Source organism: Trachymyrmex septentrionalis, unplaced genomic scaffold, assembly GCF_001594115.1.
Source record: "Trachymyrmex septentrionalis isolate Tsep2-gDNA-1 unplaced genomic scaffold, Tsep1.0 scaffold129, whole genome shotgun sequence".
In the NCBI taxonomy this organism is placed as follows: domain Eukaryota; kingdom Metazoa; phylum Arthropoda; class Insecta; order Hymenoptera; family Formicidae; genus Trachymyrmex; species Trachymyrmex septentrionalis.
This window is the reverse complement of record NW_017304428.1, coordinates 357,164-381,519: the sequence shown is the minus strand read 5'-3', so window position 1 is coordinate 381,519 and position 24,356 is coordinate 357,164. Positions and strand designations below refer to the sequence as shown.

The 24,356-nt window shown below is 28.1% G+C and overlaps 1 protein-coding gene across 8 annotated transcripts in view; it reads left to right on the top strand.

Moving 5' to 3' along the window:
* The window catches only part of LOC108756606 (rho guanine nucleotide exchange factor 12), a 262,375-nt gene that overhangs the window by 119,888 nt on the left and 118,131 nt on the right, over positions 1 to 24,356 (top strand). For all 8 annotated transcript variants that reach the window (XM_018500539.1, XM_018500536.1, XM_018500537.1 and 5 more), the window contains 4 exons: positions 3,231 to 3,287; positions 8,304 to 8,439; positions 10,608 to 10,689; positions 16,849 to 16,901. In XM_018500539.1, the coding sequence (XP_018356041.1) occupies positions 3,231 to 3,287; positions 8,304 to 8,439; positions 10,608 to 10,689; positions 16,849 to 16,901 (328 nt within the window). The remainder of the gene's footprint in view (positions 1 to 3,230; positions 3,288 to 8,303; positions 8,440 to 10,607; positions 10,690 to 16,848; positions 16,902 to 24,356) is intronic.

Below are 24,356 nucleotides of genomic sequence, written 5' to 3'. Positions count from 1 at the left end.
CCGTCATTACAGTATAACGTCCTGTGCTCAGTGTCCTTGATATGACCTTTAGTTTTCCATCTAGTAAGCATAGAGCTTAAAGCTGTCGTAAGTTTTTTAGTCGGATCTTTCTTAATCAAAACATATGTGTCTGAGTCCCCCAATAAATTTGTAATGTTTACCTTTCACCGTTTATTATTTCTTATTATACGTCTTTTCTTTATTTTTGTACCTTTTTTGTACCTTTGATTTATGTATCTTTAATGATATGTTTTTTTAAGGAATGTGCTGACTCTTACTTCGCCTTTTATTTGTTGTTATTTATTAAAAAAACTAAGCTACGCATAGAATTTTGGCAAAGGAAAAATTATCTTACAATTATGTTAGGAATACGTCATTTTAAAGACAAACATTTGTTCTGGACACTCTGTATATTATAGTATATGCATCACAAGAATTATCCTACTAGCATAGATTAATTATCCTACAACTTACATACTATGTGTTGTTAGCACATAGTATTACAGTCATTTTTTTGCTACATCGTCAAAACCTTTTACATAGCTTGGGTGTTCTATGAAGTAGTTCCATGAAGAAGTAACGTGAATACTGACATTTCTTTCGATAGTGGCTAAATTCTAGTTTTTCTATAAAATAAATGACAAAAGAATATTACTTTTCTTCCTTCATTTGCAGATAATAGGTTCATTCTTATTTTCTTACCATTTATCAAGTAACAGTCTCAGATGAAGAATGTCATTTTTTTGCAACATAAACAAATGCAGGACTAATTCAGTTAAGCTGATAAAGTTTTTTCTCACGTATCTAATGGATAACTAGTTTTGCCATTTATAAGAGAATGTTATCCAATATGCTTCTGTTAGTTATTTATTTTTTACTCCTTTTAACGATAACTAATGCTTGTTATTATGTACGACTTTTACTTGAAAGATTTTATTTACACACAGAGAATAACGACAGAAACAATAACAAAAGCAAAAACAACAAAAGTAGTAACATCAGAAGGCAGTGAATCAATACAAAAGACATTCGTTATAAAAGACTTTCTTTTCTAGAGCTGCTGGCATTACTCTAGAGCTGTAGCCTTTCTTTTTGTGGAAACTTTGTGTGGAAAAATTATTAATGTGTATGAGAAACTATTAATAGGGAGTTTTTGCAATAACGTGGATCCAGATACAATGAATGCTAAAGTCCTTTTCTTAATTAATTATTAAGAAGAAGATAGCTCGATCTTAGCGTTCACCGTATCTAGATAAACGGTATTGCAAAAACTTCTTAATGTTTTTTATCTCAGCAATTATGAAGAATAAAGAGTATAAAGTTAGGTTGGGTTGAGGTTATGTTACCATAAAGAAATTTGAAAACAAATTGATAATAAGATTAATTATAATAAATTAAATCAATTTATTGTACATACCATTTGTAGGGTACCATTTGTAGGGTCGCTTAAATGCTTAATCAGTTATCCGGTATTTTAAAAAGAAATTTAGATGGAACGTTTACATACTCATATGTTTGGTACATTATCGATTATTTTGCAGAAATTGCGGAAATTACATAGATGCCATTTTCTGATTGGTCACTTTAATCTCCACTTTCGAGTGCTCCTACTTTTTTTTTTGTGTTACTGGAAATTACGATACTATAATAGTTTCATTTCCCTGGCCACCTCTGCTTACCTTCCATACTCGATTTGTGATACGCTATTTCTCTTTGTAAGTTAAAAGCTAAGCTTTGGACAAATTTTTGCTGGACAAAAAATTGTCTCAGAATATAGCCAGGAATATATCTCTTCAAGGACAAAAGATTATTTTGAATCACTCTGTATGCCAAGGTCGAAGTCATTGGAGGTGGATTCGTTGTTTTTAATATTTACTTTATTTTTACTTGATCCATATGCTCACAAAAGATTATCCATTTTTTTTTGACACTGTAATGTTTGCACGCTTAGGAAAGGTCTCGCAACAATTAAAATAGGCAGTACCACGTCTATTATATACTTCTTATATTTGCTGTATCAAAAATGCACGCTATCCTTGGCACCGCCATTACAACAATGGTCGGGAGAGTGTTCCCCCTTCGCTTATGCTCATCACGCATCTTACAACAGCACCGCTCAGGGAGAAAAGAAAATATCCTAGCAGCGCTTCCTACATCTAGTGATTACACTATAATTTTAAAATTCTAAAATTTTTATATATTACAAGTATAAAAAAGATTCTGCCAAAAAACGTGACTTTAGTTAAATTGACTGAAATTGTGATTTACTTTCTGTAAATTATGAATAAGCCGAGGAAGTTTGGGCACGATCATGGAGCGCGCGGAGAGCCGCTGCATTCTTTGTTTATATTGGCTGCGTTTAGCAGAAAAAGCAGCTTTGCACTATTGTACGATTCTTTAATGTGATTAATTTATACATTATAGATTCAGTAAGGAACTAATCATATCAAAGAATTTTACAGTTAACAGCAAAGCTGCTTTTTCTGTTGAACGCAGCCATTGAGTACATCAGTAGAAATGTTGCTATTCCACTTCAACAAATACCCGACTCATTTGTGCGCGTTCTTTGATCATGCCCGAACTTTTATTCGTTAACTATAGAATCAAAAGCTTTATGAGACGAAAACATAAAAAATGAACAAATTTTGCTAAAACACCATTCGAAAGTTGTTATTTTGGGTCTTTGGACTGCAAATTATCTTTATCTGCCATCTATTTTTTGGTAACTGTATCTCAATATCTTTATATATAGAATAATATAATGAGATAAAGAAAATACATAGTTACTTAAAAAATTTTAAATAATTTGCAAGTATGCAAATTGCATATTTCTTTAAAAGCAGTTACGTATTTTCTTTACATCAATTAATTCATTTCACTATTCTGTGCAAAAGAATTATTAAGGTACAATTACCTAAAAAAGAAACAGTTTAGTACATAGAGACACTTTTCAATTCGATAAAATCCAAAGTAGCAACTTTCGAATGTTATAATAAAATCTGTCCATTTTTTATGCTTTTGCCTACGGAAATTTTTGATCTGCATTTCATAATTCATAGAATATTAGTTTCAGCCAATTTTACCAAAGCCACTTTTCTATATAATTTAGATTCTTTCTGTAAAAAAAATTGTTATAATAAAATTTATACATTATAAGTGAATTAGTCAAATAATTCGAATTTTTGTTTTATATTTGCTGACATTGACAAAACTGTTACTTTATGTTGCAGTTGACAAAATAAAGAAAAGTGAAGAAGATTCCGGTGTACTAACGGATGGAGAAAATGGTAAAAGTATCTCTCTCTTCTTTTTTTGTCACGTTTTTATCACTTTATTTTTTTAAAAGTTTATGAAGTTTTGTAAAAATTAAATGAACGATATCCAAATTTTGCAACATAATAATATTTTTAATGAAATAGAAATAGAACATAATAAATAAATTTGAATATATTGCGTTGACGCAATCAAAATATATCGAATTTTAAAAATAAAAAATCTATTACATAAGACTACAAAAAGTAAACAAAAATCTATTACATAAGACTACAAAAAATTTATATCAAATAACTCTAACTATAGTGTTTTTTTCTTATAGATTCTTTACAAAAAAATAATGCCACAAATTAAATTGCCTTATCATATCAGGTTTTAAAGTTATTTTGAATTTATAATGAAAAATCGGAGATTCGTAAGAAAAGAATAACACTGTCTAACCACTATTTTGTTATATGAATGTGAATCATTTTTGATGGATTTTTGTCTGCTGGATATGAATTCGTTGACAACAATTGATTACGTCAAAATTTTGAAAAGAATTTCAAAAAAGAGATAAAAAAATGATTATTTTGATTTTTAAGACGTAACATACTATAATGGGAGGAACTAATTTTTTTGCTTAATTTTATTAATGCCTCATGAAATTGTCAATTTTTGCTTTAAAATGCATTTTGGTTTATTTTGATTTTTTGTTTCCAATATAACATATTGTATAACAATTTGAACATATAGTTTTTCGGATAACGTACATTATCTAATAAAATTTAATTTTTATTTGTCACACGAATGTGAGTAATTTAAGTAATTTGCATATTGAATTTGTTGACAAAATTTTATTAAAAATGTGTGAAAAAATACGAATTCAAAATGGATGATAAATATCTAATATCTAAGATGACATTTTTTATTTGTATAAAAAAACCTAAATTAGTTAAATGGCTACTTCTTATAATGTGCTAAAAATAACATTAATTTTGTGTTTGAAGTGAACCTGTTATATAATTTTAGACTAAAACACACAAATGAGTTACAATTGTGTACGATGATGGATTAAGGCTTATCAAACACAAAATTGTGTAGATTGCTTTCAGCAAAAACAGCTTTGCAACTAATGTATTATAAAATTCTTTAATATAATTAGTCTTGCTTTTAATTCGTCATTGGATCTAAATGTATGAATTAATCATACTTAATATTTTACAACTATCATCTTACTGTTATACAATTTTTTCTACTGAACGCAGTCTGAAAATGCATTTTCATGATCCGTTCAAACTGTTTTCGCTCCAACATTTTAGCGATAAAAAAGATTACGTGATCAAATGTAACAGATTTCCTAACCTGAATATCTGTCAACTTTAACAATTAATATCTCGCGGAACAGAGCGACATGTTTTTCTGCCAGATTCGTTCATTTTGTGCAAAAAAGCGTTGAATGAACCTAATATTTTTATAATTTATCTAATATATTTAAAGCACTTATATAACAAAAATATTACACATCAAAAACGTTTATTCAATAAAAATATAATTAATATGTAATAATTCATACATCTACATAGCAAGTACTATATTGTATAACTGTTATACATTTTCTATTATTCGTCTGAGTGGGACATTACAACTAACAAGAATGCAACATTTTGCATCCTCGTTAAACTGTTATATTTCGGATTTATAAATGTTACATCAATGATATACAATTTTGTTTGCTGGGACGTTTTATAATGTTTCTGTTTCTATATGATTTCATAAAATAAAATTTACAATGTATTTACTTAACAATGAAGATTGAATAATCATTGGTTAAAACACTGCACAGTGGGCTCAATCGCCGAAAAAGTGGCCAAAAGTCACATGTAACATTCATATATGGATAATACATAATGATTTTCTACGTATTTAAAGTTGGAAAATACTTAAATATCAAGACATTATGTAGACAAACATGGAAGTAATGCGTAATTGAAACTGATGATTGTAAAAATCCGAATAAGCTTTGCATAAATGAAATTATTATCTTTAATACAGTCTTAACATTTGTAATTTCTTTTTTTGTTTTTATTGAATGTAATATATGTACATAATTAAAAGATGCAATATAAATTTAATTGGTATCGCGATTAGCATATAAAGTAATTAATGTACGGTCTTACATTATATTTTCGTTATAATGTAAACTTTCGAAAGTTATATGTTTTATGTGTTATATAGTTATATGTTTTTGATCGCATGAATTTTCACGTGAGTAAAGTATTATTTAATTGTATAAGATGTATATTTAACTTTGACATGCTCAAATTTGCTCATATATAAATTTCAATTTCAAAGTTGAAAAATTTACAAAATTTATAACAATTATCAAAATAATAAAATTAAGAAAAAAATCACAATTAAGAGTCCACGGGATAATTAGTGCGTATAAAATTCAAACATATTAATAATTAATTAAACATCTATAATGTTATCAATCAAATATAATGTTTCCGAACGTTACGGTTCTATATTAAAACGTTCGGAAACATTATATTTGATTGATTTGAATTTTATACGCACCAATTATCGTGTGGACTCTTAATTGTCGATAAATTTTTTTAAATTATTATTTTATTATTTTAGTTATTCTAAATTACAAGAATCTTTAGTTCAACTATTCGTTATATTGTTTTTTATCATAACAATTATAACCGCTCGATTGTTTGACACAGTAAAATTATCAATCATTAAGTTGATTATCAAATTATCATATCTTTAAGTCGATACACTTTTCCTGCGATGTTTTTAGTCCTTTAATCCATTCAGATAATAACTAATGTCTTGCTCTGCAAAATAGGCTTTTACGGATGCGATGACCTGCTCGATGAAAATCTCTATCTTTCGAGCCAAACTTTGAACCTAGGAAACAGAAAAAAGTTGCTGAGGGCCAGATCTGGTGAACATGATGGATAGTCAATCGAACCGTAATTCGTGAATTTTTGTCATGGCGACTGTCGAAGTGTGAGACTTGATGGTGCATTATGTTAATGGAACAGCACTTTCTTCTTCTTCAAATGCGACCGTTTTTTTCGCAATTTCTGCCTTTAGCTTGTCAATTAATGATGTGTAGTTCTTCCCCATTATTATTTTACCTTTTTCAAGATAGTTGATGAACACAATTCCATGACTATCCTAAAAAGCTGTTGCCATCACCTTTCCGACTTAAGAAACCGTCTTAGCCTTCTTTAGAGCAGATTCACCCTTCATAATCTAACAGTTTTGACTGTTCCTTCGTCTCAGGAGTGAATTAGGATTCACGTTGAAGTAATGGATTTATGTTTTATCAACAGAGTTATTAATCGGTGCAAAAATTTCGAATGCGTTTTTGATCCACAGTGAGCAAGCACGACACCTAACGCGTGGTTAGCGCATACCTAATTCTTCAATTAATGATAAACAGGTTTTTTTGATATGCCCACAGTCTCTGCTATCTCTCTAACCTTGATTCGATGGTCGTCCAGTACCATTTGGTGAACTTTTTCGATGTTATCGGTGGTGGTCGCAATTATTAGCCGTCCTGAACGCTTATTATCAGCCAAGCTGGTAAGACTACGTTTAAATTCAGTTGTCAGTTTTTTCATGGTAGGAAATGATGGACCAAATTCCTGTAAACAGCGTCCAACTCAGCTTTACTCACTTTAGTTTGCGCGGAAGTATTGCCTGTCAAATGCAAGAATTTAATCATGGCACGATATTCGATTTTTTCCATTTTTACGAAAATTTATCAACTGGCACAAATGACTGGTTCAAATAACAACTGAGCGTCAAAAATAGTTACAGGTATCTTTCGCAGCATGTACGATTGTGTTCCAGAATGGTTTTGACGAGTAATCATTTTTATGTTGAGGCTCAGAACTTTTCAAACGACCTACGTACAGGCTGATCTGCTCATACAATAAAATTTTGCTGCTACTAGAAATATATTAAAAAATTTTTTAATTTTTTGTTGGCTACCGCTCTCTGCGGAATCCAGAGTCACGAACTGATAGTAGCCGACGACTTCATGTTTTTTTTATTTTTTGGTTGTTTTATTGTTTTTAATAAAAATAATAAAAACAATAAGCAAAAAAATGTAGTTGTTGGCCATTCAGTTACGATCCAGTTCATGACTGCGGATTCCATAGAGGACGGCAGTTCTACACAAAAAATTAAAAGAATTTTTCAATTTTTATTTTTAGTAGTTGCATGACAAAATTTCATTGTATGAGAAGATCAACCTGTATATGCATCTTTGATACAGGCATTTTACATTTTCTAATTGTGATGCCAGAATCATGATCAGTCACTCCAGAAACCTTTTACAAATTAACTGTTATGCGTTTTAGACAATATTTTAAAATTTAAGTCCGCCATATTGAATCAGCCATTTTTAATTAATTGTTTTTAATGTCAAAATCGGGATTAGCGACTCTTAGAAACTAACTATTATGTGTTTCAGACAATATTTTTAAATTAAAATTTGCCATATTAAATCCACTATATTTTAATTCTTAATTCTGAGATCAGAATCATGTTCAGCGACTCAAAATACTTATAAATACAGCTTTTTGTAATGGTATAATACATCTTTGACCACTTTTTCAGCGATCGATCTCACTGTGCACTGAACAGATTGACAATGTTTCATTTCATATTGGAAGCAGAGATTCAATATTCGAACTCGAAATTAAACTCTGTATGTACATTATCGTTATCAAACAAATTTAAAAGAATTGTAGCCATACGTTAATAGATCATCATTATTTTGACTTTAAATTATTGTATGTTTAATTATTGCTGAAGAAGGAAAGACCTGTGGTTTTCAAACATTCTTGTTTTTATAATAAATGTACTAAATAATATTTCTTTTTTGAAATATTACATTATTAATTACAAAGTTATTTAGTTACAGTGCAAATTGCAAATTTAGTAGTAAGATTATTAAATAATCATAAATATAAATAATTTTATAAGTTTTGATTTTAACTTTATATTGATACTTGTATTACCAGGTGAACATCGCGCGGGCAATTTGGCCGGAAACACTCGCAATAGCTGCGAGAGAATGCGAATTTCCAGTTTAGGAGGAACCAATGATCATACCGACAATATGGACAATCCTTCCTCACGAGAAGATATTTCTGAAATGTACGTATCTAGATAATTGTACATTTACTTCTATATATTTCTATACGCTTTATGTATTTTTGCGGAAATTTTAATGATGCATTTGTCTATATTTTCTATATTTTAGTTTATTAAAATAATGAAGTGTAGTATTATGATGTCTTCAAAATTTTAGTTTTCGATTTTATTTATATCTTATTATTTAATTTTTTTGTTGTAACTTTACACTATTTTAACTTTATAAACTTGAATTTTTATAAATCTGTCTAGTTGAGGGACTCCGTAAATCATATGAAAAAAGTGAGCTCGGTCAAATTGACTGAAACTTTTGTAGATTATATTATAAGATGTTGCTCAAAAGTTGTTTTAGATAGTATCACAAAAAATGGATCAATTTTGCTGTAGCATTATTTGAAAATTACTATTTTGAGACTAATTGAACTAAAAAGTATTTTTATCTGCTGAATTATTTATTTCTTGGTAATTATACATTAATAATTAAGATACGTATGTTTGAACACGATTTCGGGGCGTGTGTGGAGATTCGTCGTGTGCGAGTGAGTTGGATGCTTGTTGAAAATGAGACAGCAACATTTCTCAAAGAAATTCGAAGCCCGCCGACTGCACTCGATCTATTCGAATATATTTATCTTAGGTGGCGCGCGGTGTATTCAATGTAAACAGAACGTGAAGATTTTTTTCTGTATTTTTATGTATTGAGAGAGAGATTTGAAATCACTTGAGAACATTTTCTTCAAAATGCCGAGAGAAATCTAGAGAAAAAATTGATCTCAATTGAAACTGACAAAAATATGTTTTTACAAAGTCGGACCAACTTTATTGTAATCGTTATTCTACCTACTTATAAAGAAAAAAATGATCAAATTTTATGATATTTATTCGGTATTTATTATAAATGATATTTATTATAAATTTATTCGGAAAATGACGGTAAATTTTTGGAGACTGGTCAAATGGTAATTTAAAAAAAATGTAAAAGCATTCAGTCTTTAATTAAATTCTTTATTCTTTAAAAAATGCTTTATTTAACTCATTTTCATTTTGATGTTACATATTGGTGTACAATATAATACATTGTATATCAATATATAATATTAATATTTGATGTTATTTTTTTTAATTATTATAGTATATAATTTTAGTTTTGTTTGATTTCTTTTAAATATTAAGTTAAAAATCACTTTATCATTTTCTAGCTTAGTTAAAAAATACTATTATAATTGTATAATTTCGTATCTATCGGATCTCCTTTTGATAACTATTTGGTTATAAAAAACACTTTATACACTTTAAACATTTTCTGTACTGGGTCTCTTTAGCGCACAGTGCGATAGCACACATCCACTTACATCAGTCGATGCCTAGTACTTTTCATTGCTTTACCAATGAGAATATTTTATTTTGCTAAATATGCCGATCAGAGGATATCGCACCGATGACATTGACCTTGACATATATTGTGAATCTCTTGGAACTTAACAACATATGTCAAGGTCAACGTCATCGGTGACTCAGAGACATGACCTTGTCAACAACATATGTCAAGGTCAAAATCATTGGAGCGGCCGGTCTCCCCCGATCGGTATATTAGTCGAGGTTTTCTTATCTTTGTTTTTTTTTTAAATGTATAATATTATCCTTAATATTTATTAATAAATAATAATTTTTTGTTTGTATAATATGTAGTACTTACAATTTCTCAATATACGAATAAAAAAAATATTCAGCAACAAAGTAATTTTTAATTCTAACTATTTTTACAATAATATTTTTAAAAATGTTAATTAAGTCGATTAAATGAATTTTGAACATTTTGAAAACATTTCTTTAACTGCGTATTTATGGATTAAACTACATTTAGTTTAATACTACATATCTATCAAATTAATCGAAATTGGACTTGGAAAGTATACCGAATTCTTACCATCTTTTTATACATTAAATTCTACATTTGACTTTATTAATTTTGTTACATTTAAATTCAATTTTAACATAAAATTAAAAAAAATTATTCTTTAGGTTGATTTTTACGCAATGATATTGAATATCAATATATGTATATATATATATATGTGTGCGTGTGCGTATGCGTGTGTGTGTTTATTATTTTATACAATTGATTTGCATCGTAGAAATTAATTTATATTTTATCAATTATGATTACTTAGGATCCAGCAAAATATTTCCAGTAAGCCAAAGACGTCAAACATCAACAGGTCGGAAAGTTACAAGGAGCGAATACATCATAAGGTAATTAAATACATTGTTTAGTTTAAATAGATATATTCAACTATATAACGTTATAATGATTTCTTGCATTCTTAGTTAAACACATGTGTTGATCTTAGTGCGGTTTTATAGTGTACTTTTATCGTTACATTTGATGACATAAAATATTGCGTTCGTTATGGAAGGATTTATTCAGGAGAATGCATATATATCTACTATTATGTAAGCTATTGTTCTGGAAACGCGAAAATGACTTGAACTGTAACAATAATATAATTACTTATAGTATTGATATTATTATATAATATAATATATCCTGGTAAACAATTTTTCATGTATGATCATTTTATAAATATATATAAATATATATAATTATATAATACATATATTATACAACATATTTCATATATCCACATATGTCCATACATCTTTCTTTCTTTCATAAAATTACTGTTTAATATGACAAAAATAGTAATAATAATGAGAAAACATAAGAAATAATTAAAAGAATAAGTTGCGAAAATGATCTTTTTAATTATTATTTTTACGTTTTCTTATTATTTTTATATAGTTATTTTTGTATTAATAATTTTCCAAAAGAAAGAATGACATATGAATATATACGTGTATAGAAGGTGCCTCAAAAAGGTCGGGACACCTGAATATCTCGGAAAATATAAGATTTATAGAAGTGTTTTAGGTAAAAGTTGTAAGGTTTAAAAAGATCTATTTACTGATCTTATCAATTTAACCAAGGTTAGGTTAAGATTATTGATTTCTTTTAATGGAACACCTTATTTTTGATTCTGGAATTTAATAGCTGATGTCGAGAGCTTCCCAAAACGCTATAAGAAAATATTTTTTCATTAAATATTTTTTGAGTTATGATGCTTGAAAGTTACAGTACCGCGTAAGTTAGTATTACGCAAGAATTGTCTGACCGACGGCTAAAACCTCTTGAATGTTGTTCAAAATTATGTGCTGAATAAAATTCGTTAACATCAAGGTCACTCGAGATTGTTTCTCTTATTTTCATTTTTACATAAAAATAAATTTTCAACGCAAAAATGAAAATAGAGAAACAATCACTAATGACTTTAATCTTAAGAAATGTTGTCCAGGACATGATCTTGAATTCACGTAACACATAATGAAAATATTAATTATATATATTTACATCCTGAACTGTAAGTTATGTACTACCTCAACAAAATTTTTGATTTTCGGAATTTTCCGTAGATTATCTTTTAGGAATAATTCTTCTTTATCACTGTTAGATGATGATGAAAGCAAATCTACCAGTTCAAATGTTAATCGTGCATCCCGCGCAGCCATATTGCACTAAACTGGCACCGTCTCTCAGAGCTTCTGCGAATTCTTGCACTAAAATGCAAAAACTTGGTTTTTTAGTGAAACAGCGCGCACCGTTTTCATGCGCATCGAAACGCTCAGTGAAACACGCTGCTTTTGTTTAGTGCGCACTTAGTGCGCGTCAGTGCGGCCAGAAAAACACGCTATTAGTTATAGAAACGATTGTGTGTCCGTTTATATATGCTCACATGTGTATCTCATAAGAGGAATAACAGATATATAATTAATGCTCTGATTCAGCTGAATTTTATATATATTACAGTTCAGCCTTTTTAATGATGTATGCTAAAATTATATATAATTATTTGCGAGAGAAATGCATTTAAAACTTTTCTTGTTGTGGTAATGTAAAACTTTTTAATGTATTTATTTATATACAATAATAATAATAATTTAGTTATTTAAAATAGTATCGAAATTGACACTCTCACGTGGTGATATTTCATTAGGTTATTTAAAATTTCTACTAGAAAATTTTGAAAAATTTTATTGTAAATTTTCTAATGGAAAATTTCATACTATTTTAAATTACTAAATTATTATTACGTACGAGACATAATAAAGAAGTGAAATTATTATAATACATCAGGATATAATTTTAAGACTTTAAATACAAAGCGCCTTCCCGGTCCGAGTGTTAAGATGTTGAACTACTATCTAATATACGTTCAATTAAATTGAATTAATATTTCAGAAATAAATTGAGAGCCGATGAAATTATCGGATTCACACAATCAATCTGAAACAAATAATCCCCCCAAATTCTCCCAAATCTTAAAAAACTGTAATAAACTTATTGCGAAAAATATTGCCTCGGCCGGGAGTCGAACCCGGATCTCTTGCATTCCGTGCGAGCGTCCTGAGCCTTTAGACTACCGAGACCTTAGCAACACTCATCGCAATAACCGATATATATAGTGAGTTACGCATGTATAAGCGCGCGTATTATAAACAATATGATTGGAAACAAGACCGTCTATATAAATATTAAGACTTTAAATACAAAGCGCCGATATAATTTTAGTTTAAAGGATTTTTATTATTTCTTGACATAATTACAATTCGGCAAATAGAAATTCTAGTTATATAATATTTAGAATATTATTTTATGTTATTAAAAAATAAAATAATTTTTATTGACGTCGTTATAAATAATTTCGATAATATATTAAGAAATTAATATTCATTCGAAATTAAAATCACAAAATTGTAACATAATAATATTGTTGCACTCGCGGTAATGTAGACGCAAACCAAACCCGCGTAATAAAATTCTCTCTCGTAAAAGTATAAGAACGACACTTTTTTAGCACTTTTGACAACTATAACAGAACAACAACAACATTGCTAAAGAAATCACTTCACTTTTGATAGGCAAATAGGCTTGTGAGTAGTACATCGCTTCCAATACTAGTCTCCTTTTTAGATTGTCCCGACAACTACCATAGACACAGAAAAAAATGTTTGATTGAATTAACTAGAATTCTGATGGAAAATGAACAATCCAGCATTGTAGTTAAATCTACAAGATTTCTGATTAAATATATTAAAATTCTAGTTGAAATAACCAACATTTAGTAGATTTAACAAAAAATCTTGTAGATTTGACTAGGATTCTGGATTGTTCATTTTCCAGAATTTCAGTTAATTCAACCAAACATTTTTTTTGTGTAGATACAGTAGATCATTTGTAAGCGACGATTTTTGCCCTATCCTAGGCTGCTGCAGCCTACGTTATCGTCCTCCTCTTCAATTTGAGATTTTGAGAATTTGGCTCTTGTCATTGAGCGCTTGTCTTATGATTCTTCGGACCAAGACGAGAACAACTATCGCAGTACTTGTGTGCCTCGGCACTCTTCGTGTCGATATTTGCTCCATAGAAGAACTGCGACTCAAAAATCGTAAGCAAGGCAGCCCTTTTGCAAAAACTTTAGATTCTTCGATTCTAGACTTCTGTATCCTTGATTCTTTCTACAAAAGCAAAGTACTCGAACCGTACCGCTCACTCATTGTCCAAATTTCTAACCACGAATGCGAAGCGCACTCCTTTCTCCGCGGATGGCGAGACTGTAGAAAAGCAAATGAGAAAGAAAACAGTATCTCTTCTAAATTTAATTATCAATGTAATTGATTAAATATCTCCGGGCCCTAAAAATCGCTAACTCCGGATAGTGTTATTTGACCACTAAATATCTATCTCTTCATGAAGGTCGCCATTATCTAAATGCACGATCTTATTCTTGTGCCTCCTAAATTTCCGAATACAATATACCACATCATTAATTTTTCTGATTACCTTATACGGTCCTTTCCAATTTTGGAGCTTGGGGCCTCTTCCTAATTTCTTACAAAGATTATAAAACCAAATCTTTTGTCCTGGTTCAAAGCTCAGTTGTCTGGCTTCATGATCATATAACGCCTTGATCTTTTGAGATTACATTTATATAACACGCCTTGATCCTTTGAGATTAACAGTATATAATCATTTATTTTAGTAAAATATATCTAATATATGTAATTCATTTATTCATTAAAATATAACAGACGATATAAAAGATTTCTATACTGACAATAGTTTAACAATGATTTGACGATTTGGCGATTATATACATTATCTGTACATTTCTATGGATTGTTGTCAACATTTTTATACACCGAAGAGAACCCAATACAGGATTGAAACGTCTGTATTTAATTTTTAATATACTGTATATAATTTTATATATATTATTACACACTTGTGTTGGCTCACATTGGCATTTCTTTACATTATTATATTATTGTTTTTATCTGTGGAACCTTATATTGTAGTTCAAATGATTATATTTATAATTAATTAAAACTAATTGTGTATGTTTGTGTAATAGGATAATAATAAGAAGAAAAAATTTAAATATTTATTGAATTTTGACATGATAATATGGCATAGTTAACCAAAACGTCCAATTATGCAGGGTATCCCAAAAATGGAGTACGAGCCGCGTTGAAGGCGTGAAAGGGGTTAAGGGAAACAAAAAACTCTTATTTTGAAATATTTGCTGTAGTTTTCGAATTTCGGAGCAAGCGAGAGAAGGAGAGAGAGAGGGGGAAAGAGGGGGGAGGGAATATGGATGGGATAGGAGAGGGTATGGAGAAATTGTAACTTCTGGTGGAGGAGAATTCTCATTGATCTCGAATACTCTAAGAGTTTAAGGTGGCGAGACACTGGTTGATAGGATTTTCCGCCATTGGTACAAAATTTTCAGTTTTTCAATGAGTTTATAACTCATTGGAGAACTAAATTGGCTCCGCCTACTGTATGTTTTGATTTTCGACACTTATAAGTGATACATTATCACTTTTTTCAAAAATTCCGAGTCAAAAATTTACGGTCAGCTATTGGCAAATTTAGTCCGCCCCGTCTTCAGGGGTTTAGTTTTCTGCTTCTTCTAAACGGTATAATAGTTATGACTTACTGATTTCTCTTTTATGAGTTGAACGTAAGTTTTCACGTTTAATCGATCTATTTGTCTATTTTGGATCTACCTAATTATTTGCAAACAATGGTTCTAGATGAAGTTTAGAAAACTATTTTGTTATCCTGCGTTTTAGTTTATCAGATATTCGTTAATGAAAAAGCATTCATAAAACTAAAATCCAATCAAGTTTAACGAATCATGAATAACGAAAACGCTTTCTTATTTATTTCATTGTCATGTTCCTCCAGAAATTATCGACCCGTGTCTAGATTTAGATCCGTGCTGCATTTAGTAGTAAGATAATTATGTTTAAAAAGTATCTATTCATTACCGATTTTTCTTTAGGATTTGTAGTCTTAATCACACGTTGGTACTAAGTTTTATTTCAACGGATTAGATGATTTTGAATAAACACAGTTTTATCTGTTTATTTTTTATCGCTTGGAAGGTTTCTATGTTCTTGTCTTATGAGCAATAAATCTCTAAATAATTTTGACATGATTTTAACACGCTTGCCGATCAACGCTCGAGTTTTTGCTCGCATCTTATCTTAATTGATTATTACGGTGAATGTTCGTGAAATGAAGAAATTGCGGAGCCCACGGACATAACACAAAATCTGACTTACGGCTGAAACCTTTTAAATATTATACTTTTCAGAGTCATGACATCATATATCGAAGTCATTGAAAGTTGTTTCTCATATTTTCAATGTTAATGAAAAATTAAATTTTCAGTAAAAATGAAAAAGGAATATCTTCTAATGGCCTTTGCATATGATATCAAAATCATGACACTGAACAACATTTAAAAGGTTTTAATCATCAGTCGGACTTTTTGGATAATGCTGATATTAGCGATAACTTTAAGCCATATAACTCAAGATGTGCTTAAAAAATATTTTAATCTGGTGTTTTAGAAAATTTGAAATAAAGAATATTGCTAGAATAATGCTTGAATATTTAATAGAAAATAGAAATTCCTTTAATTTAAAAAATTTAATCCGATCTTTAATATGACTTTGCAGATTTCACCGAAAGTAAAATTATTATCATCATTAGGTATATTTTATTTACAATTGCTTCTTACATGTTTTCGCTATAGTCGATCGTTTTCGAGACATTTTAGTGTTTCCAGACTTTTTCCTGTATATGTATTATTAATATGAATCATAAACTGTAAAATATTTTCTATACTTTCCAAATGTTTTTTAATGTTTTGAAATTGTTAATGCGTGAATTATTTGGATAATATACCGCTACGTTGTACGCGGTGAAAAGATTAATGTGTAATATACATAATTTTTACTTAAATTAATTAAATTAATTAAAATTGTATGTTTTAATTGCAGCGGCAGTTGAGAGAAAAAAGGAAGACCAGTGATCCGAATCTGTCCAAAACAAAGTGAGTAGTTTTATTGTAAATAAATATTTGTAGTATTGTTAAAAAGTGACTATGAATAGAGAAGGATTTTCAAATTTATACAACATTGCGATGGTTTTATTGCAACCATATTAGATAATGTCACAAGCAAAGAATTATGCAAGTTTTTGCACGCGTCAAAATGTATTAATTCTTTACTGTTCTATGATATGGTTCAGTCCTAAAAATAAATATGCCCAGGCGGTGATTTGAACAAAATAAGGGGAAGAGGATTCGTATTAGTGAAGTGCTCAACATTTTATACTGCTTAGGGTTGAGCGAGACTTTTTCGTCCAGTTCTCGCTAATATTTATGTTTCTTGATGAGTTTTACTTCGTTTTGTAAAGTAACTGCAGTTTATTTAACAGTAAATTACTCATAAGATGATACAATAATAATAAACCTGTTATTTGTTAACGCACGCAAATCTTGCAATACTCGCAAAGGCTTGTCAAATCTAACCGGAAATGAACACCCTCGGAGAAAAACAACGAACTGCTTTCGAAGAAAAGAATTCCTTCGACAGAAGGATCTAGAACTTCGCTTACGATATCTCGAAACATAACCTTAGAAACATATCGATTAATGTCTATGATTACAATATACTAATATCCTCTCTTAATCTCTTAGACTGTGAAATCAAATTTACAAATACATTTTAATACAAATTAATGAATTCTTAATTCTAATTACACACGCACACACGCGCGCTGTAAACAATGTACGAATTTAGACCAATTAAAATAATTAAATTAATTGTCTCTGTTACAAATATTTTAACGTTAACCGTGTAAGGTAAACGTATCAGTGTCCGGACATGTACTTATGTCGGGACATGTATACAAGATTTATTATTATTAATCTCAAATACTTTTTTTATTATTGTATTATAATTTAATTTTGTATTTAAAAATTACAATTAAATTGTAATATTACGTTTTAAAAAGTATATTGAGATCATTATTAACTTAAATAAATAAAGTGTTATGTAAATATTCGGACAAGAGTACATGTTACAATACATGTTCAGTCACTGGAACAGTATCTATGTCTGGACAGTTACAAAATTTTATTTAAATATTTAAATTAATATTAATTTCAAATGCTTTTTATCTTAAAGACCAATTTAAATTAGTTGTCTTTTGTCATTAAACATTTATTTATATTAATCTTTCCCGTCAGTACTGATTTTCTAATTGTGGTCAGACACTGAGATAATTACGTCTCAGTGTCCGACTATCTGGCCACTGGTACATTGACGCATTCTATTACTTATTTAATTATTTTAATTAATAATTATTATAAGTAAATTCAAATAATTTTTCCTTGCTTAAGGGAATCTTGAATTTTCAAATGAATACAAATATTTATATTAAAAACCTTTCTGATATTATAAATTGTATTATTTATGACAACCTACACTTAAACGTCCAGCTACTTGTACATTTATCTTATAAGGGTATAATGCAGTTATAGTGCAGAATGTAAAGAAAAGCTGCGTAAATGTTTGTGAAATTTATTTATTCTTAAGAAGATAGAAATTTTAAAAAATTAAAAATTAATTTTATTAGTGTAAGATGTATTTACATCTCTACACAAGAAGAAGATTAAGCGAGAAAAATCTTAATTTGGTCAAAGCAGATCTTAAATATTTCTGTGCGAATTTATATACATATAAGAATAATTTATATATAATACATATAAGAATAATCTTATTAATAATAAGATGTTAAGAAGAATCTAAATCTGCAAATAATTTTATTGTGAAAAATAATCATGAATGCATTTCAAGATCGAAAAAGATTTTGACGCGCAGAATGTTATATATGCATATAAATTTATAATACAAAAAAATATTTAAGCACTGAGATTCATCACTTTGATCGAATATAAGATTTCTCTTCTTTAATTTGACGTAATTTGTAAATGTTATAAAATTTAGGTAGGTAGTAATCTCCAATGAAAGACACCTTGTGGTGAGGTCCATAATAAGAGTTTGGAAGTTGATGTATTTTTATAGCGGTCTGCCCTACTCGTTTCTATTTGTCGTTAACAGTCAATTACTAATAGTAGTACTGATGAAGTTCAAATAAAATAAAATTGATAATTTCGTTTACTTTACGATGTTAAAAAATCCCTAAAACTAAGTTTTACGATAATCAAATTTTTTAAAATTCGGTCCTCCGTACTGGATCCTTCATTTTTAATTTTGTATTTTTGATCTTACAAGAGAATTTTGCGAAGTGTTAATTTTGATTTTAATGAAACTTTGTATACATATAGTTTATATAAACAGATGAATTTAGAAAATATTAGTTGCAGTCCAAAAAAGGGGTGAAATCATTCTTTATATGCAAAGCCAGTTTTCAACAGTTTTCGTATTAACTCAGAAACTTTTCGAGATATCAAAAAAAGTTTTATACAATAGTTTTATAATAAAATTATATTTATTTATTCACATCAATAATATTTAAAATATAATTATTTTTAAAAGTTTAAAAAATTTTGTATTTATTATTTTTCAAAAATATATTGACGTGAATGAATAGAGATAATTATATTATAAAAATTTTACATAAAACTTTATTTGATATCTTGATTTTTCAGATATAATGAAAACCGTTTTGCACATAAGAGGTGATTTTATCCCTTAAAACCGTTTTTGAGCAATAACTGATGTTTTCTAAATTTATCTATTTACATACCAATATGTATATAAAGTTTCATTAAAGTTCGAATGATAAAGTTTGAATTTGATATTTTGCAAATTTGTTAGCAGCAACTTTCAAAATTTATTTCGAAAATAATTTTTATTTTTAAAAATATTATTAACAATAAATAAATAGAGATAATATTATTATAAAACTGATAAATATAAAAATAGTTTTATTTTCGAATTAGTTTTATACTACTCACATATCGATCGATGTTCACATTATTATGTTTTTCTTTCTGTGTGTTCTTTCTGTGACAAGAAATCGACTAAGTCCTTCTCACATTCCTTTTCAGTAGATAGCGATGTTTTGATTTTTTACTAGTTTTTCGAATGAGTCTAATCTACTCATTTTTTAATACCATGAATTATTCGAAATGTCTCCTTCTCTTGAATAGTTTTTTAAATGTTTAAAATAATATTATCTTGAACAGTAAAATATTTATAGTAAAATATTTATTAATTAATATGTTAAGAAAAAATATTTTCACATAAATATTCGTCTTTTTATACCTTTATATGAAAAAATATCTTTTTCATAATGTTATAAAATATTTTAACTTTTATTTTAAATGTATTTATAACATATTTTTGTAATAGTTTATGATAATTATAATTTTTAAATAAAGATGTCTTTACATATAATAGCATTTGCGGCAATTCCAATGTTTTCATATTAAGGTGAATTACGGTGTATTCTAATACATCCTGTACGAGTAATGTATAATACACACGTATTTATTATAAGCGACAATAAATATAATGTATTTATTATAAATATTTAAAACTAATTGTAAAGTGTTACCATTAATACTAATACACACATGATCTTATATAACAAAATGTCCACAATTATGATATTCTTAAAAAAAAAAGTACACATACAAGAATATTGTTTGAATATCATTAATAACATACTATAGTATAGCATATTGTGTTATGTTATTAAATTATTATATTAATTTACGTTTGAGAAATAATATCATTACAATCTTTAACATATATATACATCTATCTTTACCGCAATTTCATAATCTTTAAATGTTTTGTGATTCAAGAGTGTATACATCGCAGAACAGCTGTCATCCAATAGACTTTTGTATCTTTGGAAAGGATATTCAGACACAGTACTAGACAAAATAAATCATATATCTTTAAAGAAATTGAATTTGTTTGTGTAACTATTTTTTTAATAAGTAAATAAATTATTGGATAAAGAAATCAAAGCATTTGAAAGTATTTAAATAAAGAAAATGTGATATAATTAAAATTGTGCTCAATTCTTTTGTAAAAAATTTATTTTTCAATATTGATACATTTTACCCTGGACAAAATAAATCATACACTTAAATAAGTATAACATAGGATTCTGTCAATGTTTACATTTCATCGTTCTGTTACTGTTCGTCATTTTACGTTTGTTTTTCATTACAATTTGTAACGTAGAATAACTTTGTCTACTACAATAGATAATCTTTAATATCATATTTCTTACTTATTTATTACTATTTATTATTTTTCTAATACCGTATTTGGGCCGTAAAGTTATGTAGTGCTCAGTGAGCGGTGGAGCGTAATTTTAAGTAAGAAATATGATATTAAAGATTATCTATAGTAGATAAAGTTATTCTACGTTACGAATTGTAATAAATAAATATATTAATAATAGATTAATCCCTTTTTTGCTCAGTGAGTTTGTTCGTCGCTTCTGGATGTACCTATTACACATTTAGGTACAATATTTTAAAGATTTTTACTTCAATAATATTAATCAAACTTATTTTATACTTTATTGTAGTTTTATTAACGAATGAGAGATTTACATTAAAATTCTTGGAGATACAATGTTGTCCCCACTATCATATTTTCAGGGTAAACTCTAAGAAAAAATTCTTTCCGTGTATTTTTATATTTATTGTTGTTTATAATAAATATGTGTATATTATAACATTACAAGATGTATCAAAATATGCATCAAATACGATAAGTCATCTTCATATTATGAAAACGTCGGAACTGATGCATATGCTGTCTTATATAAAAACACCTTTATTTGTAAAAATTATAATAATCGTAAACTGTTATAGAAGCAATATAAATATGTTATAAATATTGTTATTAACGTTTTGATTCTGTTCCACCGGATAGCTGTTACTGACGAAAATAATGTTTTGTCTCCGCGATGACGCACAGTGATCACTTCTGTTCACCTGAGTGAGCGAAATTATTTTATTTGATAAAACATATAATTTGATGCTTGGAAAACCTTACAAAAGGATAGAAAACTAATTTAAATAAATAGTTGGTAAATGTTTAAAGAAATATTGAAAAATAACTAATATAGAAAATGAAACTAATTGGAATTCTCATTGTGGTCAGAGAAATAATTTCTTTGCATCAAAAAGTTAAAAATTTTCTTGACACGAAACGCTTCGTAATCTGTGGAAGAAATATTATTAGACTGAATATTGAATTTTCTCTCGTTAGAGTACATCGTCGCGCATCGCTGCAAACTCGATCTGACATCTGACTTCATGCGCGTTTAGCATGCATCTCATGATTTCTGGAAAAGGGGATTATTACATATATAGGAATGTCCGAATGTTTCGGCGCCTTATTATATTTATATTATTAGCGTCTCAGATCGCGATTGTGGTTAATGTTCGAACGTTTCAGCGCACAATCACATCTGAGATAATTACATTTAAATTAAGAATATATATTGTATTCGTAACATCTAACTTTGATAGATTATTGGCATTCTCTATTTATATTTATTTAAATTTATTATTTAACAACAGAAAATATATTTTCTTTCCAAAATGAATTTCAAATTTTTTTATTTTAATTTTTTTAAATAATTATGTTTTTAAAAAAATATAATAATTCATTACTTTTTTTCTGAAAATTCGAAGTTTCTATTTTCCAGAATGAATATTTAAAATATATTTGTAACTTATATACGAAAAATAAGAATTTTTAAACAAAATGTGGTTTTTTTGAAACTATTGTTTACTTTATAGCTTATAACTTTCTTATTAGTAAGGATACGTACATTTGGTACCGTTCCTTACCTGTCTGGTATTTTAATTAAAAAAAAAAAACATTTGTTAAAATATATTCATTTTTATGAATGTTCTAAGTAATCAAAGTTGGTTTGGGTATGCCGTTCCAAGTGTGGTGTTTACGTTACAAAACGGGTCAGTGTTTTTAAGGATTAAGAACGAGAAAAATTTTATTATTATATAAAATGAGCATGTTACTAATACAGAGGAAATCATAATAGTACATAACAACTCGACTCGCGTCAAAAACGTCAGTTTTATAGTTCAAGCTCTCTTTTTTTCTTAAAACTCTTTATCGTCGCTTGTTCACACATCGCACACTGGTCATTTTTATCATAATATCTGAGCCGGTAAAAGTAAAAAATCTGATTAGACGTTTAAACTTTTTTATTTGAGCCTGAATACATGAAAATATGAAATTTAAAAATAATTTATTTAAAAATTAAGCGAGGAGTAGTACTGCAATGAACACGATTCTGTAAGATTGACGCACTCATGCTCATCGCGACTCGGGCGCCTTTATTTTAGTAAGTGAGTTCTTGCTAAATAGAGCTTCTTTCTGTTCTTTCTGTTCTATGGATTCTAAAAATATAAGTAAGTAAGCAATTTATAATTTTAAACTAATAAGAATTTTTTGAATGTGGGTAAAAGTTTATGGCTTTAAAAATTGTTATTTTTTTATATTTTGCAATGTTTGATAAAGAAAACTCGGAATTGACGTGGATTGGTCAAGTTACTTGCATAGAGTTATTAAATTATTTTTTAATAAATGTTTTATATTAAATTTAACTGTAACCATTTGCAACTTTAAATTTTGTATTTATTTTTAGCTTTGGCATGCGGAGTGTGAGAAGCATTATTTTGCATTTGGCGAAATAAACCATTAATAAAGTTGCAATTTTTTAAATTAATTTTATATTAATTTTAGATTATAAATTGATTACTTATTTATATTTATAAGATTCATAGCAACAACAGAAAGAAGAAGTTCTATTTAGCAAAAACTTACTCATATGAAGGCGAACGCGAGTCGCGATAAGCATGAGTCAACTTTGCAGAATCGTATTCATTGCAATCCTACCAACTACTCTCGCTCGATTTTTAAATAAATTGTTTTTAGATTTCATACTTCCAGGTATTCAGGCTCATTTTTATGTAATATAATTACTTCTTTAATTTTTTGTGATAACACTTGAATGGAAAAAGTAATGCAATTTTGTGATAAGTTTTGAATAATGTTTTGAAGGAGAATTAAATAACTACTACTTTGGTTGGAAGAGAAAATATCTTTGAATGATTTGTGATATAAAAATTTCATGTAAGAAGAATTAAAGTTATTTGGATCGGAATAGGAAGATACTTTAATAGGAATATAAAAATATATAATATATATAGGAAAGACCGCGGGGTTAAGTGGGCACCTTTTTTTCAATTTCAGTTTTCAATAACAAAATAAACGATTTTAATCAAATGATTATTAGCGTTGCGTAGAGTGATTATAAGATTACAAGATGGTAATAAAAAGTTTTGGTGTGTAGAACTTCATTTTATTTATATACACAAAAAATGATATGTTTCGAAAAATGAAATCTCAAAAATTACTTTTTGATTATCGAAAATACGTTTGTCTAACACGACTACCTAAACAGAATAACGCGG